This window comes from Nycticebus coucang, chromosome 24, assembly GCF_027406575.1.
Source record: "Nycticebus coucang isolate mNycCou1 chromosome 24, mNycCou1.pri, whole genome shotgun sequence".
Classification (NCBI taxonomy): domain Eukaryota; kingdom Metazoa; phylum Chordata; class Mammalia; order Primates; family Lorisidae; genus Nycticebus; species Nycticebus coucang.
In genome coordinates, this window is record NC_069803.1 from 26089804 (window position 1) to 26115588 (window position 25785).

General features: G+C 49.6%; 1 protein-coding gene across 1 annotated transcript; it reads right to left on the bottom strand.

Annotated features, from left to right (window-relative positions):
- Window positions 1–17836: 17836 nt before the first annotated feature.
- PNMA2 (PNMA family member 2) lies at window positions 17837–25727 on the bottom strand. Its single transcript, XM_053578606.1, has 2 exons — window positions 25591–25727; window positions 17837–22082 (listed from the first exon to the last, which is right to left on the bottom strand). Exon 2 carries the CDS (start codon window positions 21679–21681, stop codon window positions 20596–20598), a length of 1086 nt encoding a protein of 361 aa, XP_053434581.1. The 5' UTR covers window positions 21682–22082; window positions 25591–25727; the 3' UTR covers window positions 17837–20595.
- Between the last annotated feature and the right edge of the window lie 58 nt (window positions 25728–25785).

The following is a 25785-nucleotide window of genomic DNA, read 5'->3' on the forward strand; positions in this document are numbered from 1 at the left end:
GGCCCAGATGACAGGCAGGAGGAGGAAGGAGCTCAGAGTTTGTTGGATTTTTTTTACCTTCTTCTTTTTTTTTTTTTGGCCGGGGCTGGGTTTGAACCCACCACCTCCGGCATATGGGACCGGCGCCCTACTCCTTGAGCCACAGGCGCCACCCACTTCTTTTTTTTTTTTTTAAGAGACAGGGTCTCTTGTTCTGTTGCCCAGGCTAGAGCACAGTGGTGCGATCACAGCTCACTGTAGCCTCAAACTCTTGAGGCTCCTGGCTCAGCCTGCGAAGCAGCTGGGACTATAGGCTGTGCCACTACACTTGTCTAATTTTTTTTATTTTTAATTTTTTGTAGATAGGGGGACTCATGATGTTGCCCAAGTTGGGCTTGAACCCCTGGCCTCAAGCAGTCCTTCCGCCTTGGCATCCCACATTGCTGGGATTACAGGCATGAGCCACCCGGTGAGTTTTACAGGGTTACTGGTGAGTGGTACACGGAAAATTAGGCCAAAGTAAACAAACAAAACAAAAGCCAAAAAAGAAAAGAAAGAAAAGGTGCCTATTAAATCTAAAGGAAAAAATTGTGAAAGAGATAAAATATAAATACGTAGGGCTCAGATTGGAGCAATATTTACATAGTGACCACTGGATAATCATTTAACTAAAGCCTGGTTCATTATTTATTTAATTAAACTTAGAGTGGATTAAAGTTGGGAGCCAACACATTGGGAGAATGGGGTGAGTGGGTTGGTTTCTAGAAAGCTAAATCTTTCACGTATAGGTTAATAGATAATATCTACAATTTTACAGATTAAGAAATAAGCACTTGGGCAGCAACTGTGGCTCAGTGGGCAGGGCGCCAGCCCCATATACTGAAGGTGGCAGGTTCAAACCCGGCCCCGGCCAAACTGCAACAAAAAAATAGCTGGGTGTTGTGGGGGGCACCTGTAGTCCCAGCTACTCCGGAGGCTGAGGCAAGAGAATCACCTAAGCGCAGGAGTTGGAGGTTGCTGTGAGCTGTGTGAGGCCACGGCACTCTACCGAGGGCCATAAAGTGAGACTCTGTCTCTACAAAAAAAAAAAAAAAGGAAAAAAATAAGCATTTTATGTAAATATACACAGGTAAGTTAAGGGGCATAACTAAAAGGGGTGAAAGAATTTGAACATGGGAGTATCAAGGGTTGGGGCAGGTGAGTGCTGTGGGGGACTCAGGGATTACGGTAGCTCCAGACATGTCTCATTACACACATGCATTTTGTGGATAAGATGAAGGTTTAGTGGAAAACCCCACACTCAACCCTCCTCATCCTCTCTCTGCTCCTCTTCAGAGCCAAATTTCTTGAGTTATTTACACATCTTGTGTCCCTTTCTTCCTATGGTGCCTGTTCCTCAACCAGCTTCAGGCGAGCTTTCAGCTCATCATGCTGCTCCCCCCCACCCCGCCAGCTCCTGATAAGTTCAATAGTGCTCTATGTCATTACAGGTGACATGCACTTGAGGTTCATGGGACTTGCCGTCTCAGCTACCCTTCCTAGGGTGAGAAGCTGGTTCCCGGACTGGGACCAACCTCCCCTGGCCTAATGGTTACAATTTCACCCAGCTGGAGCTGACCGCTGAGTGCCATTAAACTGTGGGCTCAGTGACACTGGGGATCTTGCCTGCTTCTGCTCACCATTCGTCCTCTGGAGACCCTGTCAGACTCACAATAGGCACTCCATTAAATATCTGTTGGGTGAGTGAGTGACTACACGAATCATGTCCCTATAGGGCTCTCCATTCAGGACTGTTCTCCTAGCGGCCTTCTTCTAAGGCTGGCAAAATAATGTAGCTGAAAAATAGCCCGAGAACCTGAGCCACCCTCCAGCCGATGCATCCCATTAAACTCAGCTTCAGAGAACAGTTTGTGACTTTCTGGGAAAGGATCCAGCAGGAAGAAATAACGTTGCTTTCTCCCAGTGCAGGGTGATGTCCGAAGTTCAGCTTCTATTTTACATCATCCCCCTTTCCTTGGAGCTCAAGGAAGACTTGCAGTAGCCCAGAAGTGCAAATCTGGACGCTGGATTTCTGCACCCGGCCACGTGAAGTTCCTGAACTTGGCCCTGACTGACTGCCCTCACATGTGGAAGGGTTGCCAGACATGGGGACCTCTGTTTCTCCCAGGAAGGTGCAGCCTGTCTCGTCCAGGGCAGGGCACGTGTTGGGAGAATATCTGGGCCACAGAAACTTCTACTGAGTCATCTGCTCCAAACTTCTGTGACAAATCCACTAAGGGTAGCTTTGTGGAACCAAAGAATACCTAGGGGTGCCTGTTCTTTCCATGTTCCCTTCTCTGAGCTTCCCTCCTGCAGATGCGCACCATCTCTGGTCACAGCTGATGGACCACACGGGACACCTGACTGAAAGTGGGTAAATGAGATGATTGTCCTGGAATTGGGGGCTACCACGGAGACCCTTCTCATCTGTGTTGGACATACATGTCAGGGGCCACAAGGAGTCAGGGCTAGTACAATCACTCCTTCTACAGGGTCACAGAGAGGGGGGCATACTGACAAGCAGAAAAACAGAGAGGCCAGGGCACAAGAGGACAGGAAACCATGTGGTCTCAGCAAGATGAAGAAGGTGACCTTGGCCACTGGTTCCAGTCCCGTATGAAGGCTGGATGTGTTTCCCATTCTCCACCAGATGTTCAAGCTCCCTTCCAGTAAATTCTAATTTGAGCGTATTCTTCCACGCACACAAGGGGTGAAGAAACGCTGGTTCCGACAGACTGGAGGTTGGTGTGTGACTGAAAGGATGAGGGCCCTACCCCTGGCTCAGTCCAGCCTGGTGTTGTGCTAGGACCCTCCCACGGAGCTTCTCTTTTTTGAATGGCAAGAACATTATGAGGCAGATCTAATTATCCTCGTAACAGGAAACAGGGGCTCAGAGAAGTCCCACCATCTCTCAAGGTCATGTAACTTGTAGGTGACACGGAAGTGACAATGGAGCTGGCATTGGGAGCAAAGAGGGTAACTCCACTGGCTCCTGCCCAAAACACTGACCAGCTGGTAAGAAGCGGAGAGATGGCTGGGGCGGCTGCTGTCTCCCTGTCCAGGGAAGCAGAGACAGTTGTGTCTCCTGTCCTGGCTATACCTGGTCACCATTTGTTTCTGATGTAGAATGCATTGAAGACAGTCCCCTGTGCAAAATTCCCTGTCTGCCCCTCAGCCCTGCCACATTTCCCCCTCTGACATGACAAGGCGCAATTAACACCCTAACCTTCTTAGGCAGGTGCTTGTTTGATCCATCACTCAGGCCAGGAGAGGTCTGTGCTCAAAGCTCTTCAGGGGCTGGCCCATTTCCCATCAGTGGCGAGGAGAGTGGAGCAGGAGGAAGGGGAGAGGGTGGACTTTCTGGCTGCAGAGCAGTAGTGCTTGCCCCCCTCAATGCCCTGTCTGCAGTTTGCTGCCTCCGGCATCACATTCTCTCAGGAGCCAGGGCTGATCATGCTGGAAGTTGCCCTTCCGTATGCACGGCATAGGCCTGGTTTCCATGGGAACATCTCAGGAGGATGCTAGGATTCTGGGCTCTTTGTGGCCTTGGATAAACAACGCATTGGGTGTTTCTGAGACTCCAAGAACCTCCCCTCTACTCTCTCTCCCACTGTCTCTCTTCCCTCCCCCACGCGAAAAGCAGCTGGAATGAGAAATTAGGCCCAGGCAGTTTTTAATATGTAGAAGAAAAATCTCTTGTGTTTATTTAATAAACCAAGTGTGTGTGAGGGGTTTTAAAAACTCCTATCTGTCAAACCCGCTCAGAGATACAAAGAATCCTGGGCAAGAATTCTAGCAAGGGGCTGCTGAGACTTCTCCAGGCTTATTTGGCACCTCATCTGTTCAGTCGACACCTGGCTTAGCGGCCTCTGCCGTGCTGCTCATGCCAGAGATGAAGCAGTTTGATCCTCAGCTGATGGCTCATTCATTCATTCATTGACACATCCAACCATCATGTGTGGACCTACTGCCCAGTGCCAGGCAGTGCAGTGGGGGACACGGGAACGTGTAAGGAACTCACAGCCCAGAAAGAAAGACAAGCAGTTGAATTTAAACTGTAATTTATACTGAATGTGGATAAATGAGATAAGATAAATCATAAATTTACAGGTGAGTCTATATCTGAGGCAGGAGGGATTCAAGCAGATCCAGGCCCACTTGTTACAATCCAGCCATCAAGATGTTTCTGTTATTGGTCAGCCTTTTACTTCCTGCCCTGGTTACTCTTGGAGCTTTGGTGCTATAGTTAGAGAAGACAACCACCTGTTAAGGACTGGAGCCCTGCCGTAAATCCCCTGTGGCCCTCAGGGCTGTGATTTGAGCTGCTTTTTGGATGCCTTAGTGTTGCAGGACAAGAATGTGAACTTTGAGTCAGAGACACGGGATTAAAACAATCTCTTCATCTGCTACTCAGGTGGCCTTTCAATCTTGGTTTCCTCATCTGCAAAATGAGAATATCTCATTTTGTTCTGTTTGAATGTTGAATGAAAGAATAGCTTCCAAGTTCCTGGCACTTTGGCATATGGAAAAAGCTAAATTAATCTTAGTCTCCTTCCCCATGACTTCTAAGATACCCACCCCCTCCCACTTACTGCCAGCTGCTTGTTGCCTGTGACAGAATTGTGGCTACCTGGGACCCTGGTTAGGTTTATGCATCAACTTGACTGGGCTATGAGGTGCCCAGATTAAACATTATTTCTGGGTGTGTCTGTGAAGGTGCTTCTAGATGAGATTAACATTTAAAATGGCAGAATCGGCAAAGTGGGTGTCCTTCCCCCGTGACAGTGGGCACTACTCAGTCTGCTGATGGCCTGAACCGAACAAAATGGGGAGGAAGAAGGGATTCACTCCTTTGTTTTCTGCCTCAATGCTGGAGCTGGAGACCCTATTCTCCTCTTCTGCCACCAGACTGGGATTTACATCACCGGGCCTTGTAATTCTTAGGTCTTTGAACTTGGACTGAACTACACCATCAGCTTTCCTGGGATTCCAGCTTGCTGACTACAGATTGTGGGACTTCTGGGCTCCATATTTGCATGAGCCAATTCCTACAATAAATCCACTCCACTTTCTCTCTCTGTGTGTGTGTATATATATATATATATGTATATAACACAGTAGAATCTCTATAAGTTGACCATCTAAGGGATTGTCACAAACTGTCAACACATGGAGGTGGTCAACAGAAGGAACTAGGCCTAGGTACTGATATATACATGTGGTGCATGCCTGGTCTATGAAAATTAGGTGAACTTTAGCCGGGCGTTGTGGCGGGCGCCTGTAGTCCCAGCTACTCGGGAGGCTGAGGCAGGAGAATCGCCTAGGCCCAGGAGTTGGAGGTTGCTGTGAGCTGGGTGAGGCCACGGCACTCTACGGAGGGCCATAAAGTGAGACTCTGTCTCTAAAAAAAGAAAAAAAAAAAAAAAAAAGATACAGGGGACTCATAACCTGGAATTTCTAGTCCCAAATTGTCCGGTGGCCTAACTGCTATTCCAAGGATGTCATGGCCAGGGTCTGGGGAACCCCCGCCTTAAACCAAAAATCTTTTTTTTTTTTTTTTTGTAGAGACAGAGTCTCACTTTATGGCCCTCGGTAGAGAGCCGTGGCCTCACACAGCTCACAGCAACCTCCAACTCCTGGGCTTAGGCGATTCTCTTGCCTCAGCCGCCCGAGTAGCTGGGACCACAGGCGCCCGCCACAACGCCCGGCTATTTTTTTGGTTGCAGTTTGGCCGGGGCCGGGTTTGAACCCGCCACCCTCGGTATATGGGGCTGGCGCCTTACCGACTGAGCCACGGCCCTAAACCAAAAATCTTAAATCACCACGAAGGGTATGCCTTCTTTTCCCCTTTCACTATAGCCGTTTGCTAAGGCTGCCGTAACAAGGCGCCAGGTGGTCTATTCTATTGGTATTTTGGAGGGTGAAGGCCCAAGATCAAGATGGAAGCTGGGCTGGTTCCTTCTGAGGAAGACTTTGCCCCAGGCCTCTACCCTTGCTTCTGGTGGTCACGGGCAACCCTTCTGTTCCCTGGCTTGCTGCTGCCTCCCCCCATCCCTGCCTTCAGCTTCACATGACGTTCTTCCTTCATGTGCCGCTGTGTCCACATGTCCCCTTTTAAAAAGGACCCCAATCATATTGGCTTAGGGCCCCACCCTACTCCACTGTGACCTCATCTTTTTTTTTTTTTTTTTGAGACAGAGCCTCAAGCTGTTGCCTTATGTAGAGTGCTGTGGCATCACAGCTCACAGCAACCTCCAACTCCTGGGCTCAAGCAATTCTCTTGCCTCCACCTCCCAAGTAGCTGGAACTACAGGTGCCCACCACAACGCCCGGCTGTTGTTTGGCAGGCCCAGGCTGAATTTGAACCCGCCAGCTCAGGTGTAGGTGGCAGGCACCTTAGCCGCTTGAGCCACAGGCGCTGAGCCCTCATCTTTTTTTTTTTTTAACTGACACAGGGTCTCACTTTGTTCCCTGGACTAGAGTGCAGTGGTGTATCATAGCTCACATCAATCTCAAACTCCTGGACTCACATGATCCTCCTGCCACAACCACCTGATTAGCTGGAACTCTAGTTGCCATCCTATGCCCAGCTAATTTTTTTCTATTTTTTGTAGATATGGGGTTTCCCTCTTACTCAGGCTGATCTTGGACTCCTGGCCTCAAGTGATCTTCCCATTTGGGCTTCTCAAAGTGCTAGGATTGCAAATGTGAAACACCAGTAATCTTGTCTTAATGAGCAATGACCTATTTCCAAATAAGGTCACATTCTGAGGTACTGGGGTTTAGGACTTCATATGCATTTTGGGGGGACACAATACCCATAGCACATACCTTGTCCCCTGGGGGCTCTAGACAAAGCAGGCAGGTGTCCAGGGCTCAGAAGGAGAGGTGGGGGCGGGGTCCTGTCTCAGTGAACTTGGAATTACAGGAACAAAGGGAGAACCCAATGGTCATTTACTGCCTCCTCCTCAAAGAACCTCAGCTGGGACTGGCTCTGAATGTCTTTTGTTGTTGTTTGTTTGAATTATTAGCCCTCCCTCTAATCCAGCATCTATGTGATTAATTATGTTGCACTTGAGCAGTTCTCCTTGAGCTTTTGCCTTCTCTAAAAATGGCTTTTTGAATTCAAAGTTCCTTACAAGCTCATGAGAAAAAGTCATTTCCTGTAATCCAAAGTCCTTCATTCTCAAATTATAACAGGTTTTCAGTGATAAAGCAACAGACACCATCTCTGGCTAACTTAATGAGAGAGGAATACTGGCGGCTCACTGGCTCTGGGAGGCTGCGTGTCCAGAAACAAATCATCTCCCCGCCAGGACAGCCTGGCCTCTCGCTGCCCCTGCTCAGACGCTGGGCCTCACCTCAGCTGCCCCCACAAACTGCATCCAGAGGCCCCTGGCACCCCTACCCATTGTCAGTGTAGACACATAGCTTTTTCCTATTGATATATTCTTAGAGTCCCTCAGCCCAAAAGGATAAGCACATGTCTGTTTATAAGACCTTTCTGCCCATAGCACAGTGGTTACGGTGCCGGCCACATGCCCAGAGGGTGGTCGGTTCAAACCTGACCTGGGCCAGCTAAACAACGACAGCTGCACCAAAAAAAGAAAAAAAAAAAAAGCCGGGTGTTGTGGCAGGCACCAGTAGTCCCAGCTACTTGGGAGGCTGAGGCAAGAGAATCGCTTAAGCCCAAGAGTTTGAGGTTGCTGTGAGCTGTGACGCCATGGCACTCTACCCAGGGGGTGACATAGTAAGACTCTGTCTCAAAAAAAAATGACCTTTCTGGAGCCAGGTTTACGGTTGGTATTGTGTGATTAGCTGTGGGTTCCAGCAGTTACCTTGTGACCAGTGGAAATGTGGCTCTGCTGGTTGGATCCTTGGGGAAGTGGACACTGGGGTGAGTTAAAGGTGGGAAGGTTGGCTGGGGTAACATGTGTGAAAGGAAATGGCACAGACCTGAGAGCAGATGCCCACTGAGGGTTGGGAGGGATGAGAGGCACTTGTGACAAATGTGCTCGACGATTGTTTCAGCTGCTCCAGAAAAAGCTTGACCCCAGACCTGAGGTGGATCTGAAGGCGTTAATTCCAGAGTCCGGGGTGGTCCACACAGCTGGGACAGTTTATTTTTCCCCAGCTTTAATAGAGGTGTAACTGACAAATAATAACTGTACATATTTGCAATGTACAACATGGTATTTTGATGTTCTTATACATCACGAAATAACCACTATCATTGGTCTAATTAGCAGTTGCATCACTTCGCTTTAAGTTACCTTCATTTAAAAGGTAAGAACACTTCAAGATTTACTCTCTAAGCACATTTCACATACGCAATATGGTATTGTTACCTATAGTTACCATGCTGTACGATAGATCTCCAGAACTCACTCACCTAACTGCAGCTTCCTACCCTTGGACCATCATCTCCACGTTTCCCCCCAGCCGCTGCAACCTGCACCACTCTGCAGCTCTCTGCTTCCACTTAGAAGTGAGATCCTGCAGATACTATTTGTGCCTGGCTGACTGCACTTAGCATAAAGTCCTCCAGGTTCACCCATGTTGTTGCAAATGACAAGATTTCCTTCTGTCTCACTTTACTGCCCTCGGTAGAGTGCCGTGGCCTCACCCAGCTCACAGCAACCTCCAACTCCTGGGCTTAAGCGATTCTCTTGCCTCAGCCTCCCGAGTAGCTGGGACTAAAGGCACCGGCCACAATGTCCGGCTATTTTTTTGTTGTAGTTTGGCCGGGGCCGGGTTTGAACCCGCCACCCTCGGTATATGGGGCCGGCGCCTTACCGACTGAGCCACAGGCGCCGCCCCACACAGGAGTTTCTTTTTCAATGTTTTGAAGAAACCCTATTCTGTTTTCCGTAATGGCTATACTAATTTAGCTTCCCTTTTCTCTTCCCTGTCCTTGCAAACACTTACCTTTTGTCTAATATCTCATTATGATTCTGATTCTTCATCTCCCTGATGGTTGAGCATTTTTCACACATCTGTTGGCCATTTGTGTATCTTCTTTTGAGGAATGTCTATTCAGATTCTTGGCCCATTTTCAATCATGTTACTTGTTTTCTTGTTATTGAGTTGTTTGAGTTCCTTATATATTTTGCAGATTTACACCGGGACAGAATGTCCTTGAGGAAGGGATCTGAGTTCTGCGCCCCCTCCCCCATGCCTGCTAGCCCCCGGCCCCAAGCAGAGGGAATCACCCTCTCAAGAATGCAGGTGTGAGATTCTCAGAGCCTGCATCTGTTCCAGGGAGTATGGCACAGGCAAACAAGAGCCTCTTTACAGTAGCTACACACTTCAATCAATACTACACACTGGCCTGTGTCATTTCTCTCATTCTTTGTGTTGGCTCCACTTCCCCAAAGAGACTGTTAGCTCCCCAATGCCACAGACTATGTCAGCATACCAACAGAGCCCAGCATGGAGCTGGGTACAGAGCAAGTGCATTGGGAACATTTTCTGATTCAGCTAAGGAGGCTTCTCCCTCACTCCCATCCTGTCTCCAGCAGAGCTCCCTCCCAGCCCCCTGAGCACTGCCATTAAAAGGCTTATTTGCATGGGTCCATCCCTTAAGCCCCTGGCTCACTCTCTGGGTGAATTTATGACAGATGAATGCTTTCCTCCCCACCCCCACCCCCAATCACTCATTGTTCTTGTCACAAATGAAGAGAAATGAGAAAAGTGCTTTGTAGAACCTGCAGCCCTGCTCTTGACACCTCCCGCACAGAAAAGCATTTGACAACTAGTTCCCATAGCAACAGGCTTTCTTTGAAATAATTTCTTGCTTGATGCGCCAGACCCCCAGCTCCTCTTCTTGGGAGTAATGGCCAGTGTTGACAAGGAGGGAACATTCTGACCAGGAAGTGAGCGGGCAGGCAGGAGGCTGTCCCTGGGCCAGGGGGCAGCTCTAAGGTCTCTCAGAGCCAGGCTAGTGCTCACCAAAGGGTTAAAATATGCCAGAAAGAAGGTCTGAAAAAAGCTGACAGCAGTGTCAACAGGCACTATTTAGAGCAACACAGCACACAGTAACGCAGAACACTCTAATTTTGGAAAAGGGCCACATTCTCACATTCTGAGTGGCAGTGGAAGCTGTCACTTCCTTCTCTTGTGTTATCAGCAGTGGCACACGGGCAGCATTTTCCCCTCAGAGGGCAGTGGCCCCTGTCCCCTGGTCCTCATCCTTGTCCCTGTTGTGCTAAGCCATGTGACACTGGGCTTGACTTCTGCTATGAACATAATTATGTCCCCCAAGATTCCTATGTTGAGTCCTAACCTCCAGGACCTTAGATGGGGACTGTATATGGAAATACGGCCTTAAAGGAGGTAATTACATTAAATAAGGTAGAAAGGGTGGGCTCTAATTCAACCTGACCCGTTTCCTTATTTATAAAAGGACAGGATTTTGACACACAGCAGGATGCCAGGGTTGCACACACAGAGGGGAGTCCATCCAGGCTGCTATAAAAACAGCACCAACTGGCTCATTTATAAATGATGAATTTATTTCTCAAAGTGCTTAGAGACTTGAACATCCCAGATTAAGGTGCTGGTGATCCAGTGTCTGGTGAGGACCCCCTTACTGGTTCACAGATGGGGACATCTTGCTGTGCCTCACATGGTCTAAGGGGTGAATGAGCTCCCAGGGCCTCTTTTATAAGAGCAGTAATCCCAATTATGAGGGCTCCCTCATCATGATCTAATCACTTCCCAAAGTCCTCACCTCCTAATACCATCCCCTTGGGGATTATGATTCAAAGTACGAATTGTAGGTTCAGCGCCTGTGACTCAAGCAGCTAAGGCACCAGCCACATACACCTGAGCTGGTGGGTTCAAATCCAGCCCGGGCCTGCTAAATAACAATGACGGCTACAACCAAAAAATAGCCAGGCGTTATGGTGGGTGCCTGTAATCCCAGCTACTTGGGAGGTGGAGGCAGGAGAATCACTTGAGCCCAGGAGTTGGGCTCAGGAGGTTGAGCCCAGGAGGTTGCTTTGAGCTGTGATGCCATGGCACTTTATCCAGGGTGACAGCTTGAGGCTCTGTCTTAAAAAACAAAACAAAACAAAGTACGAATTATGGGAGAGAGAAAACATTCAGTCTATAGCAGTGGTCATCCGCAGGGTAAAGGGAGAGTCCTCAGGAGAAACCGACCCTGCTGACACCTTGATCTTGGACCTCCAATCCCCAGCACAGGGAGGATGTCAGTTTCTGATGTGTAAGAAACTCAGGCTATGGGGTTTTCACAGCAACCTGAGCAGACTAGTGCGACTCTCCTCGGAGCTGCAGGGCCTCCCTTTCCCAGGCCCAGGCTTGGGAAAGTCTTCAGAGTCCTGTTCAGCGGAGGATGGGCTCCACTGAACACCAGGTGCACCACAGCCTGGGTGGGGATGCTCTGTGTCTTGACCTGCCTCGTGGTCTGTTCTCTCACTGGACACTCATAGTCCTCTGGGAAGTCTTTGGCAGGGCCTAGTCACCCACCGTTTATGTGGAAAGGTCTGTGAGATCCCCCTTAGTGAAGCCAGGGAAACATCAGCAGATTGCTTCCCTCACTCGCTCACCTGTTCCATGTTTTTTTTTTTTTTTTGTAGAGACAGAGTCTCACTGTACCGCCCTTGGTAGAGTGCCGTGGCGTCACACGGCTCATAGCAACCTCTAACTCTTGGGCTTACGCAATTCTCTTGCCTCAGCCTCCCGAGTAGCTGGGACTACAGGCGCCCCTGTTCCATGTTTTTAATGTATGTGCTGTATCGTCATGAGATTCCTTGATTTTGAGATGCTATCCTGGTTCTCTTTGTATCCATCCCCTGGGAAGGTGTTTAACATGAAAGTGCTTAAGAAATGTTTCTGAATAAATGAATGAATCTTAGGCTGGGCAAGTTTCAAGAAGCTTCAGGATTTAAGGCCAACAGAAAACCTTACAACAGAGAATGAAACAGGGGTTTTCTTCCTAACATTCTTTTGCAGAGGAAAAGACAGAGTCTTAAGAGAAGGGAATGACTTTCCTGAGGCACACAGAGGCAAAACCATCGCCAAAACCAGAGTCTCCTGAATCCCCAGTTCAGGGAGTTTGCTACTCTGCCATTCACTAAACTTAATACACAGGCAACTGGCTATAGACCTGTGCCAAGAGAATGGGGATGACGACCACCTTTACAACAATAACTATAGAGTATTAATAATTTAAAACATCTAAAGAGAACACTGACAAACTTATGCCTAAACAGTTGAAAGCTTAGATAAAATTGAAAGATGAGAAAATGTGAGTTATTAAAATTGACACCAGAAGAAAATAGAAAACCTAAATAGTCCAATAACCATGAAGGAAATTCAATCACTAGTTAATAAGTTTCTCCCCAATTGTCCCTGCCCACTGCCGCCACTACCTCCACATTCATTTCCAGGTTCAGATGATTTGAAAGGCACGTTTTTACTAAATCTTGGCTGAGCTAATCCCTACTTACTCAGTGATTTAGAAATGTGACTGCCCTGTCTTTTGGCCTCCGTATTTTCTTTTTTTTTTGTAGAGACAGAGTCTTACTTTATGACCCATGGGTAGAGTGCTGTGGCATCACACAGCTCACAGCAACCTCCAACTCCTGGGTAAGTAATTAAGCAATTCTCTTGCCTCAGCCTCCCAAGTAGCTGGGACTACAGGCGCCCGCCACAACGCCCGGCTATTTTTTGGTTGCAGTTCAGCCGGGCCGGGTTTGAACCCGCCACCCTCGGTATATGGGGCCGGCGCCTTACTGACTGAGCCACAGGCGCTGCCCTTGGGCTCCGTATTTTCTCATACGATGTCAGCAGTAATCACTATGCTTATTCCTTGGCATGTAATACAGCATTTTTTCTCTGGTTGCTTTCAAGATTTTCTCTTTGTCTTTGGTTTAGCAGCTTAACTACAATGTGTCTATGTGTAATTTTATTTATATTTATTCTGCTTGGGTTGTCTGTTCGCATCCTGTTGCTTTATTACGCTTCTCATTTAAGTTTTAATTTCTGTTGCTTTATTCTTTGTTTCTTTGTTTTTGAGACAGAGTCTCACTTTGTCGCCCTCAGTAGAGTACTATGGAGTCACAGCTCACGGCAACCTCAAACTCTTGGGCTTAAGCAATCCTCTTGCTTCAGCCTCCCAAGGAGCTGGGACTATAGGTGCTGGCCACAATGCCTGGCTGTTTCTAGAGACCAGGTCATGCTCTGGCTCAGGCTGGTTTGGAATTCATGAGGTCAGGCAATCCACCCGCCTCAGCCACCCAGAGTGCTAGGATTACAGGTGTGAGCCACAGCACCTGGCCTTATCCTTTGTTTCTGATGAAGGTTGGAAATGCCAATAGTGTGTGAGGTGGGTAGATGTTAGATATGGTCCCTTCTGGCTCTTTCTTAGTCTTTAATCCTTATCAATTCCCATACCTACCCTGTGTCTGAGTGCTTTAACCATTTGGTAAATGCCTAGTTGAGGTAAAACCTGCTCATCTGGAATCATCTCCCCGTGCCAGAGGAAGTACACACACCCAGCTTTACCCCTTGCACTGCAATTTCAATAGATTCCTAAATTGAACCAAAATATATTCTGGTTACAAGCGGGGTACATTTCAGATCATGCCATTGTAAATTCTCAAGCACTAAAGAACTTGAGGACAGGTCTGGTCGAAGAAGATTAGCGCCTAAATATTTCAACTGCTGATAAAGCCCAGTGGTCCCAGTGGGAAAATATGACCCAGGGATTCTACGGCTCTGCCAGGTAGCCCATCAGTAATTTGCTGAAGCCCACACAGGGCCCTAGGTGTGGAATTCTGCAGTTTTGTTTCACATCCCTCATTGTTGCATGAAGACCATAAACTCAGACCAGTTACAGGGCTTGTGAGTCTTCAGAATTACTACCTTAGTTTTAGATCCATAAATCATCTTGAACATGGGAATGGCCCTGACCATTGTGGATTGATAGCTGTGTAATACCAAGATGGCAGCACATAGACATTCACAGTTGCCATGAGCTCATATACAAGATCACTAGAACATATATTTTTTTTTTTTTTGTAGAGACAGGGTCTCACTTTATTGCCCTTGGTAGATTGATGTGCCATCACAGCTCACAGCAACCTCCAGCTCCTGGGCTTAGGCGATTCTCTTGCCTCAGCCTCCCCAGTAGCTGGGACCACAGATGCCCGCCACAACGCCCGGCTATTTTTTTTTTTTTTTTTGTAGAGACAGAGTCTCACTGTACCGCCCTCGGGTAGAGTGCCGTGGCGTCACACAGCTCACAGCAACCTCTAACTCTTGGGCCTACGCGATTCTCTTGCCTCAGCCTCCCGAGCAGCTGGGACTACAGGCGCCCGCCACAACGCCCGGCTATTTTTTTGTTGCAGTTTGGCCGGGGCTGGGTTTGAACCCGCCACCCTCGGCATATGGGGCCAGCGCCCTACTCACTGAGCCACAGGCGCCGCCCCAACGCCCGGCTATTTTTCGTTGCAGTTTGGCTGGTGCCGGGTTTGAACCCACCACCCTCGGTATATGGGGTCGGTGCCCTACTCACTGAGCCACAGGTGCCACCTTGATCACTAGAACATTTAAAACGTCCACTAACCACAATCTAGTCAGTGAGCAGTGTCCCCTAAACTCCGTGAGGCTGACACTTTTGAATGAAATGTTACCAGGCTTGGGCGGCACCTGTGGCTCAGTGAGCAGGGCGCCGGCCTCATATGCCGAGGGTGGTGGGTTCAAACCCAGCCCCAGCCAAACTGCAACAGAAAATAGCCGGGCGTTGTGGCGGGCACCTGTAGTCCCTGCTACTTGGGAGGCTGAGGCAGGAGAATCGCCTAAGCCCAGGAGTTGGAGGTTGCTGTGAGCTGTGTGACGCCACGGCACTCTACCGAGGGCAATAAAGTGAAACTCTGTCTCTACAAAAGAAAAAAAAAAATGTTACCAGGCTGTGTAATACAGTAGGTGGTCAGAACAATTCAGCCTCCCTTATTTAGCAGCCTGGTTCCCATCGTCTTGCTCACGTTCATTCACAACATAAAGTTTATTTTTGTGACCGCTACTTGTTAGTTCATGAAAGCTTTTATTTTAGTGATTGGGTTTGTTGAGAAGGACCTTACATGGAACTGTCAAACACTGCAGGGGGGTGGGCAGGATGGGATGGGGACCACCATCCCACCCCTCCCTGCCCTGGGGCTTCCTGCAGTGGCTCCCAGCCTCAGCATCCCCCCTGTATAGTCTAGTAACTTTTCCCTTGTTTTCAGGGTAGGTGTGGGGTAGACTGGGAAAAAGCCTCAGCTGTTGTTGACAGTGGCCCAGACAATTAATGAGCAGCTCCAGCTGGTGTCCTGAAAGCAAAACTGAAACTTTATACCTTTTTCCTTATGATAAAATTGATTTTGGCATACACTTCTGGAGTTGCTCGAATTTTCAAGAAAGGATCCTTCTGGGAGGTCGAGGGGCACTTGGGCCGGCAGAGGAGCTATGTCATGGAGGTCCGGACCAGGGCAACTCCAGAGCCTAATGGTGCTTCTGAAAGCCCATCCAAGGGCATCATCTTCTTCTCCAAGACAGCCTCTAAATGAGCACAAGCCTTCTCTGGGAAATTCAAGGAATCCATGGCCCACCGGACAGAAAGGGGATAGGAAGGATGTCTGCCCAGATCCTGGGCCTTCAGACCATCCAGAGATTTTGCTGGTGGTTCCCATAAAACCCATTTGCTAACACTCATCCTGAATCCTCTTGCTTCACATCTGTGTTTCATTTCAGGCTCTGCTCCTTGGAAACGAGCTTCTAACCCTCCTCACTTTCCCAGTCCTGCAGGACTCCCTTGAATGCGGGCTCAAATTCATTCTGTTTTTCTTTCTACTCTTTGCTACCAGGTTCAGCCCTAAAGGGAGCCCTGTCCCCACTGGCTTGCGTTGTCATTGCTCTTTGTCATCATCATTGTCCCAGGTCCTCTGGACCCCTCCATAGAGGCTGGTGGGGCAGAGCGGATGAGCTGGGGCCAAGGAGGAGCAAATGCGTTTACAAGTGAGGACATGATTAGTGAGCAGGGTCCCCAATGCCACTACTCCCTCCAATCTCTTTTGGGATGAGGAGACTGAGCTTCTTCCTCTTAAGGGGCTGCCCCGGGAGGAGGACCAGAGTTCAGTGAGGGGGTATGGTGACAAGGAATTTAGTCAATCCTTTGATGATCTAGGCTGGTTTGTCTGGGACACTGTTGGATGTCTAGAAGGTAAGTTGGAAGCACAGCTCAGCGTGGTCAGAACAGAGACTGCGTTTAGAATGGCAGCAGAACACAGCAGGGGGAGGAGGGGCAAAGCCTGGGAGGCGTGGCTGGTGCAGGTGCCAGTGTCAAATGACACCTCCAGCCTGAAGAGGAGGGACACTGATGGCTTGGTCTGCAATCAGCACCAGAGAGTTCTGGTGGAAAGTTATCCTTAGCAGTGGTACAAAAGCTTTGGAGACTCTGAGGGTCAGCACCGGAGACTTCAAGTACAAGGTGAGACCACCCCCAGGAGGTGCTGTTCAGGAAAGTGGGAGACCCTTGGTGGTGAGCACCCCTTGGGACACTTTTTTTTTCTGTAGAGACAGAGTCTTACTGTACCGCCCTTGGGTAGAGTGCCCTGGCGTCACATGGCTCACAGCAACCTCTAACTCTTGGGCTTATGTGATTCTCTTGCCTCAGCCTCCCGAGCAGCTGGGACTACAGGCGCCCGCCACAACGCCCGGCTAATTTTTGGTTGCAGTTTGGCCGGGGCTGGGTTTGAACCCGCCACCCTCGGCATATGGGGCCGGCGCCCTACTCACTGAGCCACAGGCGCCACCCGGGACACTCCTCTTTAATGGACTAGGCTGCAGTGTGTATGGCCCAGTGAAAAAAATGCTTCCCCAGGCACCGCAGAAAAGAGGAAAAGAAGCAATTTCAAGAGGGCCAAATGTAAGAGGAATTTCTTGCCTATATAGCTGTGTAATAAAAGATGACTTCAGCCCATAAAAACCAATTTTCAACCTTTAGGTCATTTCTCCCTTGGCCAAACATAATCTAGGGGATTCATTTGTACAGTGACTTTTCCTAAGCAAATGAGCCAGCAGTTGCTGTTAAAAGTGGTCTCCAGGGCGGCGCCTGTGGCTCAGTGAGTAGGGCGCCGGCCCCATATGCCGAGGGTGGCGGGTTCAAACTCAGCCCCGGCCAAACTGCAACCAAAAAATAGCCGGGCGTTGTGGCGGGCGCCTGTAGTCCCAGCTACTCGGGAGGCTGAGGCAAGAGAATCACATAAGCCCAAGAGTTAGAGGTTGCTGTGAGCCGTGTGACGCCACGGCACTCTACCCAAGGGCGGTACAGTAAGACTCTGTCTCTACAGAAAAAAAAAAAAAGTGGTCTCCATCAGGTGGCGCCTGTGGCTAAGTGGGTAGGCCACTGGGTGGCATGGTTCAAACCCGACCCCGGCCAAACTGCAACAACAACAAAAAATAGCCAGGCGCCTGTAGTCCCAGCTACTCAGGAGGCTGAGGCAAGAGGATCACCTAAGCACAGGAGTTGGAGGCTGCTGTTAGCTGTGACGCTACAGCACTCTACCGAGGGCGAAAAAGTGAGACTCTGTCTCTAAAACTAACTAACTAACTAAATAAATAAAAAGTGGTCTGCATCTGTTGTCTCTGTGTGTTTTAAAAGGGAAATCGATGACGGGTGGATTGAGCTGGAGGCACAGTCCAAGTATTCTCATTCCAGCCTTTTGCTTACAGGTTCTCTTGCCTAGAGGAATTCAAGGTCTTTGGGTTTTTGCTTGATTTTCTAAACTTAGAAGGCCACACTACAGGAAATCAGAAAAAAAAATGCAGGATTTTTATGAGCATATATTTATTTTATAACTTCACATTTATAACATTTTACTTTGTATACTGTCAATAAGTGATAACAATGAAGCCATTTTCATGAACAGAAAATCCACGTGAAATCAGTGTAACGGATGTCAATTGCATCACTTTGGTCAAATGGTATTGAAAATATAATTTAGAAAGATACATGATCATGAATGATACTTTTTTTTCATAAAAAGCTTATCTTACAATCTCAGGGTATTCTCCAGTTAAAACGGACCCACAATCAGAAAAAATAAATTACTATTTCAAAGTCAAACCTCTAACAATCAACAACGACCACTAGGATACTTATCACAAATATAAAATATGACAAGCACTCAAGTTCACAATAAGAGCTGACAAGGTTTCTAATGCAATGTTATCACAATTTGACTGGAAGATTTCATATTTACTTGTTACTACCCAACGGTCAGGATAAAGGGAAGCATGCATTGAGCAGATCATAAGCATCACAAAAGTCATAACAGCCTCAGCGTATTAAGGACCTTCTTTCTATGTTCCAGACATCATGTCATTTGATCCTAATAACAATCCGACACTTTCATCTTCTCATTTTTCTTTTTTTTTTTTGTAGATACAGAGTCTCACCGTACCGCCCTCGGGTAGAGTGTCGTGGCGTCACACGGCTCACAGCAACCTCTAACTCTTGGGCTTAAGCGATTCTCTTGCCTCAGCCTCCCGAGCAGCTGGGACTACAGGCGCCCGCCACAACGCCCGGCTATTTTTTTTTTTTGTTGCAGTTTGGCCGGGGCTGGGTTTGAACCCGCCACCCTCGGCATATGGGGCCGGCGCCCTACTCACTGAGCCACAGGCGCCGCCCTCATCTTCTCATTTTTCACGAGGAAACTGATGATCAGAGAAGCTAAGCCACGTGTTCATAGTACATACAAATCTACCATGGGACCATCCGTCAATTGTGTTGAAGCTGTATGTACCTAAATGGTGTTCATTTATGCTGGACTCACACATTTTGCATGACATGCACGGGTGGATGGAAACACCCACCAGGTGCTACAGGTTTTTAAATCTATTAACAATTAAAAGTAGTTCATCTACGTGCGCAGAGACCACAGGGGAGCTTTGTTTTGAGGTCTGCACAAAATGTGTCAATCTGGAAATAAAAGCAAACCTATTAGTGAAGACTGGCATGTTAAAATTTGGTTGTTAGCACATTTGAGCTTACCTGTTATGTAGAGATTTAAAGAGTTTAAAATACATTTTGAAACTGCTGAAAAATCTCTGCAGAACTGTGGAGCACAATTTGAAAGCCATTATGATGGTAGAGAGTGGATTAGCGTTTGGTCTGGGAGTTCTGGGCTTCTGTTTTGACTCTACTGCTTCTCAGTATTTTGGTGTTGAGACCATTTAACCTTCGGAGCCTCAGTTTCTTTCTCTTTATAAAGAGCAAAATATTACCACAATGGGATTGCTGTACACACTTAATGAGCTACACGAGAAAGACATTGCACACAGTAGGCCCTCAATAAATGTGAGCTCCTTTCCTTTCCTGTTACCACTAGAGCCTTCTTCTCTAAGCAGACCGGCCTGCACATCCTCCCCTCATGCATGTGACGTGGAGGTGGAACTTCTCTTACATGCAGCCTTTGGGGACATCTCTCAGACTGAGGACCTCTTGAAGGCAGGTACTGATCCTAGTCACCTGTGTCCTTGGGACCTGACACAGCACCTTGTTCTGGAACCCTCTGAGGGGAGGAATACTTTACACGGAAGGAACCTACCAGCAGCAATAGTCCTATTTGTAGGGTGATGCCACTTCTATTTGGGTTATGAAATTATTTACATAATAATATATTGGGGTTAGTTGTCCTTCACCTGTCCAGACCATCTGCTCATCCAGACTGGAGCCTGCCCCCGGCATGGCCCATTTGGTGGGTTTGTAACTGTTTACTGGGGACTTAGCTGCAGCCTGTAACTACTGTCCCCAGTCTCAATGATGCTAGGTACTCAGAGAGAACTGGCTGGCTGGAGAAAGAAAACACCAGACAAGTCAAACAGCTTCATTTATCAAATTTTACTGCAGAAGATACATTTTTTTTCAAATGTTGATTCTTCTTCTATGGGACGGTAAACTTTGGCCTGTCTGGGGGTACTTAAAGGAAGTACAGTGTTCTAGATTTCTTTAGGGCAGTGATTTTCAACTGGTGTACCGTGAGAGGGTCTCCGGGGTGCTGCAAAAACTTTTAAAGCTCATTAATTAAATGATTTTCGAAAGAAGTTCAAACACAGTAAGTATATTCCTTTTTTTTTTGTAGAGACAGAGTCTCACTGTACCGCCCTCGGTAGAGTGCCGTGGCGTCACACGGCTCACAGCAACCTCCAGCTCTTGGGCTTCCGCGATTCTCTTGCCTCAGCCTCCCGAGCAGAGTATATTCCTTTTTAAAACTTTTTTTGGATCAACATAATTTAAGGGTGCTGCAAAAGTTTATAAATTCAAGTGTGCTGTGTAATAAAAATGGTTGGAAAACACTGCGTTGGGGCTTACTGGAATTTGATATTTCATCTTTTGTTTATCAATAATCTACCTAGAGTCTAAGAACTCCCAGGCATGTTTTTTTCCTTAGAAAAAATCAAGAATTGGCTTGAATGCCTCGATTTCAATTTCATACGTTAAAGGAAAAGGTACTGAGGTCTCAGCTGAACATCCCAGGCTGACCAGTGGAGGGTCCCGCTCCCGGGGGGTGGCTAGCGGCCTCCTTCATGATCCCAGCCCACCCCTTCCTCTGGCTCCTCAATATTCTCGTTCTCAAAGGCGGCCTCCTCCTCCTCCTCCTCCCGGATCACCTTCATTAACTCGAGGAAGTTGGGGGGCGGGCCCTGATCCTTCAGCTCGCGCAGCCGACACCACAGGACCTCGCTGAGGCTGGCCCCGGCCATCACCTGCTCCAGGCGGACCTGGTCGGCGATGTTCCTGGGGATGGCCCGCTTCTCCACCGCTCTGCGGAGCAGGATCTCCAACCGCAGCACGTAGGCTGAGACCTTCTCTCCCTCCTCCTGGTAGGTCTTCAGGTACCGCACCTGGGAGGTCCTGCGGCTCTCCAGGCTCCCGAACACCTGTTTAAACGCCTCCAGACACTCTTCCACGCTGACCGACGGGTTGTCCGCCTGCACGATGTGCATGAGGTCCAGGGCCGGGCCGCGCAGGCTTTCCATCAGCCACCTTTTCTTTTCCGCCTCTGCCACCGGCCACTCTCTGACGATCTCCGTGGCCTGTTCCAGCCAGATCTCGAAGGGCTCCTCCTCCGGCGCCGGAACTGCGCTGCCCGAGAACACGCGCAGCTTCCGGTAGCGCATGGGCAGCAGGGGCTGAGGCGCATGCGCTATGGCCTGCGCCACCAAGTGGGCCAACAGCTCGGGCGACACGCAGGGCGCTGCGGCGGGGGACACCCCCTCGTGCCCGAGGGCTCGGAACATCCCCGACACGGTCTGCCCCTCTTTGTCTAGAAAGAGGTTCAGTCTTTCAAGAAATTCCGTGTCCTGATTGGGGGTCTTAAAGATCACCTTCCAGACACCCCCCTTGCCCTGAATCTCGCTGGGGATCCCGGGGACGTCAGCGTCCTCCGTGAGCTCTAGCAGGACCGCGTTGGCGTTCTCCTGCTTCCGGAATATCTTGCCGAGCAGTCTGTACCTGCCCAGGGACTTTAAGGTCTCCTGGAGGACCTCCTGGATCTCAGCCTCGTCGCAGTCCACCGGGATCCCCGTAACCATCAGCGACTTCTGCTCATCCACGCCCATCATCCCGCACCAGTCCTCCAGCAGTGCCAGCGCCATTGTCCCGGGCCCTTGCTCACTCTAACCCTGCCGGGTTACCAATACCTTCAGCGCGTTCTAAACGTGTCACCCAGGTGAGTGCACTCCAAGACAGTCTCCAGTGTTCTGGACCAGCGAGCCCTGCCTTCTCCCCAGTATGTCTTCAGACCTGATCCAAGGTGGGCGGCTTGAGTCTTGGTTCTGACCGGGTCCCTGCCTGTGGATCTGCAGTCCGGTGGCTGCTGTCTTCTCAAGGCTGTTGGCAGCCACGTGTGCTCACCCTGAGGCGCCTGGGACAACTGCCTTTCCCACACCTCTCGGATCTCCGATGCTTCTCTTCACTCCAAACCGAGGGACGATGGCTTCCACTCTGCCACCAGGAACCCTCGGAGAGAAGCCTCCCGGCAAGGCGGCTTGGAGCCCTAGTGGAACAACGTTCAGTTTTACGGTACAGCCCTCGCCTTCCCAGGGGGCATCAGGGCTCTAGTTGGGGATGGGACTGGAGACAGCTGGAGGACCTGCCTCACGCTGCCCCGTGCCCTATCAGACCCCTTCTCTGCTTACTCTGATTTTTTCCTCATGGGGACCCCACTGAAATCTGGCTTCCTACCATACACTCATCACACATGTTGATGAATGTCTGAGCCCCAGCTGTGGACAGGATCCAAATCTTCATCAAGTGAAAGATGAACTCAGGAAATGTGGCCAGATACCTGCTTAGGCATTCCAGAATGTTCTGTGACAGTCAAGGAGCTTATTTATTCAGTTTCTAGCACAAGAACACATCACCCACCTCCACCTAATGGCGTGTCTGCGTTGGCTCCAGCCAAGCCAAGCTGCCCTGTTACACATAAATAATAGTAACACATATTTGTGCTTCGTTTATTTAAAAAATGACAGTCCTTCACAGTTCCACTAAATGATACTAAGTTGCTTCACGTCTTAAGTAAATCTAATTAAGAACTGAACATTTAAAAATCGTTACTAGGTCAGGTGCAGTGGCTCACATCTATAATCTTAGCACTCTGGGAGGCCAAGGCGGGTAGATTGAGCTCAGGAGTTCCAAGACCAGCCTGAGCAAGAGCAAGATCCTGTCTTGCCTATGGAAAAATGAAAACAAAACAAAATGAAAAAGACAACTATCTGGGCGTAGTGGCAGGTGCCTGTAATCCCAACTACTCGGGAGGCTGAGGCAGGAAGATTGCTTGAACCAAGTTTTAGGTTGCTGTAAGCTATGATAATACCACAGTGCTCTATCCAGGGCAAGAGAGTGAGACTCTGTCTCGAATAATAAATAAATAAAATAGGCGGGGCACCTATAGCTCAGCAGCTAGGGCGCCAGCCATATACACTGGAGCTGGTGGTTTCGAATCCAGCCCAGGTCTGCCAAAGAACAATGACAACAACAACCAAAAAATAGCCAGGCGTTGTGGCGGTGCCTGCAGTCCCAGCTACTTGGAGGCTGAGGCAAGAGAATTGCTTAAGCCCAAGAGTTTGAGGTTGCTGTGAGCTGTGAGGCCGTGGCACTCTACCGAGGGCAACACAGTGAGACTCTGTCTCAAAAATAAATAAATAAATAGAATAAAATAAAAATAATTTAATGTGGGTATATCAATTAGGAAAAAAAATCTTGTTTGGAATTACAAATTCTCTTTTTTTGTGTCTAACAAGGCTTTGCAAATGCTCAATGAGATTTGCTTTCACTATGAAAGGTAGGCTACTAACAAGCACTGTCTTCCCAGCATTTGAACTTGAATGGGTCAAGAAAAAAGAAAAAGAGAAGCACACCTGTTGGGGAGCCAGTTCTGGTGGGCATGTGGCGACTGAGCAAAATTAAAATGGGAAGATCTCCTAATTGCTCCACTTTGTGGAGTGTGCTGGGGCTACAACCATTTTCCCCTTGGCTGAAACTCTCCATCAGTCTGAAGGGGTCCCTCTGTAGTGACAGATGCCAACCTGTAGTGACATTAGTGGCATCTGCTATAGGCACATCTCCTAAGGTGATGTGAGGTGCTGAAAGCACCAGGCGTGGCAAAGGGACAGGAAGGCAAAATGCTACTTCACCCCCATGCCGGTAGCTCTGCGGATTGGAGACTACTCACTTCTTTATGCCTGATTTTTCCTTTCCAAAATATTCCTTCTCATTAGAATAAAACAAACACATGATGTATGAAGGCACTGAATGCCAGGAAGAAACATCTCTAAGGTCTACACAATAACCGTCATGCTACAATTACTCTACCTTCGGACTGACGGCTCTTCCTCCCAAGGGCAATGCCTACTTGCAATTTGACCTTCAAATAAAAAGATGACATGCGGGGCACCCTTACTATATAGTAGGGCTCCAGTGAAAATACTGGGATATGGAAGAAAAATGTAAGAAGCTAGTATCTTCTCCCATGAAGGGGGGCACAGTACAAGCTGGAAAAGGAGCCAGACTTTGGGGGAAGACCCCACTGGAATTGTGGGGTCATTTAATTAAATACTTGACCTTGGTCAATGCACCTCCATCTCTCTAAATCTCAGTTACCCAGCCTGGGAACCCCTGTGGATAAAGGATGTAAAGAAAGAATATCATTCTTGTGGAAGCGCTTTATTCAAACTCCGAAGCGCGTCTGATGCTTCGAGTTTGAATAATCCAAAATGCCCGGTCCTCCCAAACCCTCCGCACCTTTATTTATCCCCTTCCTAGCCAGAGACCCTTGTATCAGACTTCAAACTGTAACTGGCTGTCCTCCAAATTTAACCCTATTCCCAAACTAGCCCTCACAATCGGGGGGCGTGGTATCCGCTTTTAAACCTTCTGGGGCAGGGACTGACAATAGGACGGAACCCTTGGTCGCGCTGCCCTGCTGTGGCCTCACGCTAAGCTGCCTCTTAGTCCAGGCCCCTCCACCTTCATTACTGAGCATGCCCAGACCGCCCTCTCCAGACGCCAACGGACGGGCATCACCCCTGCAGGGTTTGTCCACAGTGATAAGAGTGGAGAATGATTCGAGGAAAGGACTTGGAGAGAGGGATAAGCAGGGAAGCCCTGGCAGAGATCGTGTATCTACACAAATCAAAACGCCCCCTACGCTCACCAAGTTGGCGGCTGCAGCTGAACTACCTGCACGTACACACCAAGTACCCATACACCGCACCGCCCTGCCAGCCGGGATCCGACCTCCCACCCGGCCACATGCTTGCGTCCTTGCGCCCCAGGCCCGGGACATCGGGCAACCTGGGAAACCTCGCCGCTGTGGCGCAGTGCGCAACGCGGGTGGGGGGACCAGGCGGGGTGCCCAGGGCCTGGGGAAAGGCTGGAGATGCGCGGAGTGGGGGGCTTCAGTCTCTCCCTCCTACCTTTCTTTCGGGGTGGGGAGATACTAATCTTTACACGCTCTTGGGCCCTTCTTGGCGCAGTGACGCAGATACTGCACGCGGCGCCCCGGGGCAATGAAGCGGGTCTGCGCCCTCCCTAAGTCACAGCGCCGGGCTGGGGTTTGCTATACGCCCCTCTGCGTTTCTCCCCGCCATGTTGCGCGCCCCCGGCGGCCGCTGCCTCCACCCCCACCGCGGGGCGCTAAGCGAGGAGCTTCGCCTTTCCGTCTCTCCTGCCCGCAGCCCACCGAGGCTTGTGAGTTAACTGTAGCTTTGGTGCCTTAGCCTCGGATGGCCCTCTCCTGTCGGCGCCGCCTGCGGCACCCCTGACCCACCCACAGGGCCGGCCTCTTCCCCAGTCCCCGACTGTCCAGGCTCTTCCCAGTGTGTCCCCCTTCCCTCTCCATCTGTTCACATCAGGGTACGCGGGCGGGAGCCCCTCGCCCCGGCCCCCTCCGCAATGCGGTGGGGGAAGGCCGCCTAGGCCGGCACGTAGCGGAGAGGGGCGCGGAGGCCAGGGGCTGCGCCCTCCGGTCTCCACCCGCGCGTACCCTGCCCCATACTCACCCTGGCGCTTAGAGCGGTCAGCGAATGCTCCGCTCCGCGTCCATTAGCTGGTGGTCTGGCCACTTCACTTCCGGAGCGCGGGGCTCGGGGCGGTGCCTCCCTCCTCTCCTCTCCCCCCGCCCCCCAGCCCCCGAGCCTGGATCCCCTCCTCTCCCGGGCGCCGCGCCCCGCCCCCGCCCCGCCCGCGCCTCCCCC